The following is a 3,263-nucleotide window of genomic DNA, read 5'->3' on the forward strand; positions in this document are numbered from 1 at the left end:
AGGCGCCTCCGGAAGACGCTCTGGCCGACTTGTTTGCTCTCTGCCTACGAGCCCACAAAAGCAGGATGGAGGGATGAAATGGGGGTGTGAGAGGGGCAGGGGGATGCTGCTACTTGGGTGATGCAGGACCACGCAGATACTCTCCTGCAATTCGCCCAGAGAGGCAGGAAAGCTGCAACTAACTGTGCTCACCAGCTGCTCGTGTGGATGCTGCCACTGCATGGGGCAAGCGGCAGAAGAGGAAAGCTGGCTGAGGGGTCAGAGCGCAAGGCTGGGGCGAAGCCTCTCCTGGGCTAGCCTAGGGACAACCTGCACAGCTAAGTGTTTCACTGTCCAGACACAAGGAGCTCTCACCTGGATGATGGTGTAGCAGATGCGCCCTGCCTCCTTGCTGAACACACAGTCTTTGAGGGACTGGTCCACTATTATATTGGCCACTTTCTCCAGGTCCACATTGCTGGGGTCTGCAGAGAGGAGAAACACTGTCAGGACCCAGCACCCTTTGTGCCCTGCTTGCTTTGGTGTACCTGGAAAGGAACCAAGGTCAGCACAGAGCCTGGAACAAACATGTTATATGGTGCAAAACCTCATGCTCACTCCCACATCAGGAGTCTCAGCTCCTCTTGCACACCAGCTGCTTTGGAGATACTATCTCCAACGGTGCACGGTCTTCCCAGGCTGAAGACACAGCCATCACGATGGGAAAGCAATGGAGGAAAGCAGGTAATATGGGGAAGCAAGAAGTTGATCTGAATCTGAAATTCCAGCTCTGCTTCAAAGTTGGGTTAACGGGAGCCAGATGTGCAAAATCCTGCTGGGCTTTGAATAGAGCTGTGACCGGTGAACAGGAGACCCCGGGGGCCAGGAAGATGAGATGACCCCACAGCGGGGAGGGGCAGAGAGCAGAACTAGGCACTGGAGAGGGGTGAGAGGCCAAATCTGGTGAGAGATGCTGGGTTAGAGCAGGAGAAGAGGGTACCCTGAAATCGGGGAAAACCACAAAGATGAGAACAAGAAGCTGAGTTTGAACAGCCTCACCATTAAACACTGGGGAGAAGGTGAGAGGGGACAAGAAGAGGCAGGGAGCAAAGACCTTCCCAGAGAAGATTCATGCCAGTAGCACTCAGTCAGGGATGAACAGTGTCTATAAAACAGCTTTTCTACACTTAGCAATTAGTGTTCCTTAAAGGGGTCCAAGCATCCAGCCTCATCTACCAGCCAAGCAGCACATGGCAGAGGAGCTAGTAAAAAGCCTGCTGACCTTTGAGGGCTGTTTTCAGCAGCTTCTGAGTCTCGCTGTCAAATGACTGTATTTTATACTCTTCTTTTCCCGTTTCCCCCATGACTGGCTTCGTCCAAGGGCAAGAGTCAGGTCAATGGATGGGCTAGTGACAGTCCCTGGGGAAAGAGCACATGGAGCTTAGTTGGACAGAGAGGCAGACCTTCACCTCGCCATTTGGCAAATCGCATCTAGTGCTGGATCACAGGCTGTTATCCTGACAGCCCCCCACCCCAAGGAAAGTCACCTGTTATTAGGGCACTCAACTCTGGCCCTAGATCTGAGTAAAGCCTCACTCCCACATCTTTTTAAGACTTGCTTCCTACCAGCCTATGATAGCACTTAATCTTCAGAGCCTTTACATTTGCCTGATATGTTTCAGTCTGTTGATCTGCAGGTTCAAAGTGGACAGCACACCAAAGCAGCCCCAAAATATACTGACCTCCCCTCCAAAAGCTTCCCTGTGGCTATATGACAGGGAAGCACACGCAAGAGCACCCCATGAAGCTTCTCCCTTGTGCCTTTGAAACACCAATTCAGCTGGTTTCACACAAAAGCCTGGGAAGAATCAAACCAGCACCTAAGCATCCAATGCACGCTCGCCAGAGCGAGCAGAGCACCTAGCCTGCGCTGGAGCCAGGCTCCCTCCACTCCCAGCAAGACACAGCAAGCTCTGCAGCCAAATGCCCAACAGCAACAGCTCCCGTCTCATCCCCCTGCAGTCAAGCACAGCTCTCTGCAGTACCAATGGTGCTCCTAAATAGTCTCTAGATTAATTTTCTTCTGCTTCGTGATACAACAAAGACAGCAAGAGGGTACGCATGGCACAGAGAGGAAGGGCTTTTTTTGATACGCACACGAGATGATCTGCTGGATGCAGAATGCCGCGCTGGCCAAAACCACAGCACAAAAAAAAAAAAGAGCTGGCCAAACCCACAGCACAAACAGGAGAAGGCAATCAGCCAAATTAGTTTTGCCAGCTCGTCGAAATTCCTGAGCCATTACTCACGCCTCTCTGCAAGCAGGTCCCTACCCGGGTTAAAGCCGAAGAGTCCATCGCCCTTTAGAGGCATGGGATACACATAATAACTCAGAGCAGAGAGTGGAGCTCGCTGGTGGGTAGAGGCTCTGCTCTCCTCGCCTGCCTTTCCAGGAGGCCGAGGGCAGACCTTGCCCCACAGGGGTGACAACCTGCTCATGCTGCTTTCGCAGCCGAAGCTCTCACCTGTGCAGGGTTACCTGCCCTGAGACCTGCACAGAGGTTTCTTTCCCAGATGGATTCACAAGAAGCTGGGTGACCTCTGTGCTGTGTCTGGTTGGCAAACGCCTTCCCATCCGACCTCTCCTCCTTCTGCACTGTCTCCCTCTGTATCTGTACTCACGCCATTCTGCACTACCAGCGGAGTGGCCCGAGCTTGCCAGCAGCCCCGCATCCCACCAGCAGCATCACCAAGTGGAAGGAACCTGGCAAGAGCTCAGCGCCACACACAGTGAAGCAGGAAGCACCCGAGCCCATCTGGCAGCGTCTCTGCCACCACCACCCAGTGCTTCTGGAGCATCCTTCCCCACAGCTCCCTGGGGATGAGCATGGCTGCTTTGAACTGCTGTGCCAAATAACCCTGCCCGGAGCAAACCCACAGCGTGTGAGCGTAAAACCAGCCAGGCCTCATCTGCACTAACGATCCTGCTGCCAGGACCACCTTGCCTGAAGGGATGGTGGCAGTGGGTGACACCGGGCACAGCATCACCCGTGGGTACTGATTCCTCCTCTGCAAGTGGTTCCCACAAGACGAGCTGTCTCGGGGACCGACGTGGTCGGGGTTAGCGTCCTCGATCTGCCAGTGATCAGCCGGCCCGTGTGCCAGGGCCCTACCCTGCGGGGGTCATACCTGGCAGGATGGGCTGGACACGCCCCGGCCATCGCAAGGGGAGGGAGAAGAGCAGCAAGTCTCCTCTGCCGCCTCTGAGCATCTGCCCGTGGCCG

At 54.7% G+C, this 3,263-nt stretch overlaps 1 protein-coding gene across 1 annotated transcript in view; it reads right to left on the minus strand.

Annotated features, from left to right (window-relative positions):
- MIF4GD (MIF4G domain containing) overlaps positions 1–1,401 on the minus strand; it is a 4,528-nt gene extending 3,127 nt beyond the window's left edge. Inside the window, 3 exon segments of the mRNA XM_009323757.1 lie at positions 1–44; positions 355–464; positions 1,262–1,401. Of these exon segments, the coding sequence (XP_009322032.1) occupies positions 1–44; positions 355–464; positions 1,262–1,343 (236 nt within the window). The 5' untranslated portion in view covers positions 1,344–1,401.
- Positions 1,402–3,263: the final 1,862 nt, after the last annotated feature.

This window comes from Pygoscelis adeliae, unplaced genomic scaffold (genome assembly GCF_000699105.1).
Source record: "Pygoscelis adeliae isolate BGI_AS28 unplaced genomic scaffold, ASM69910v1 Scaffold75, whole genome shotgun sequence".
NCBI classification, from domain to species: Eukaryota; Metazoa; Chordata; class Aves; order Sphenisciformes; family Spheniscidae; genus Pygoscelis; species Pygoscelis adeliae.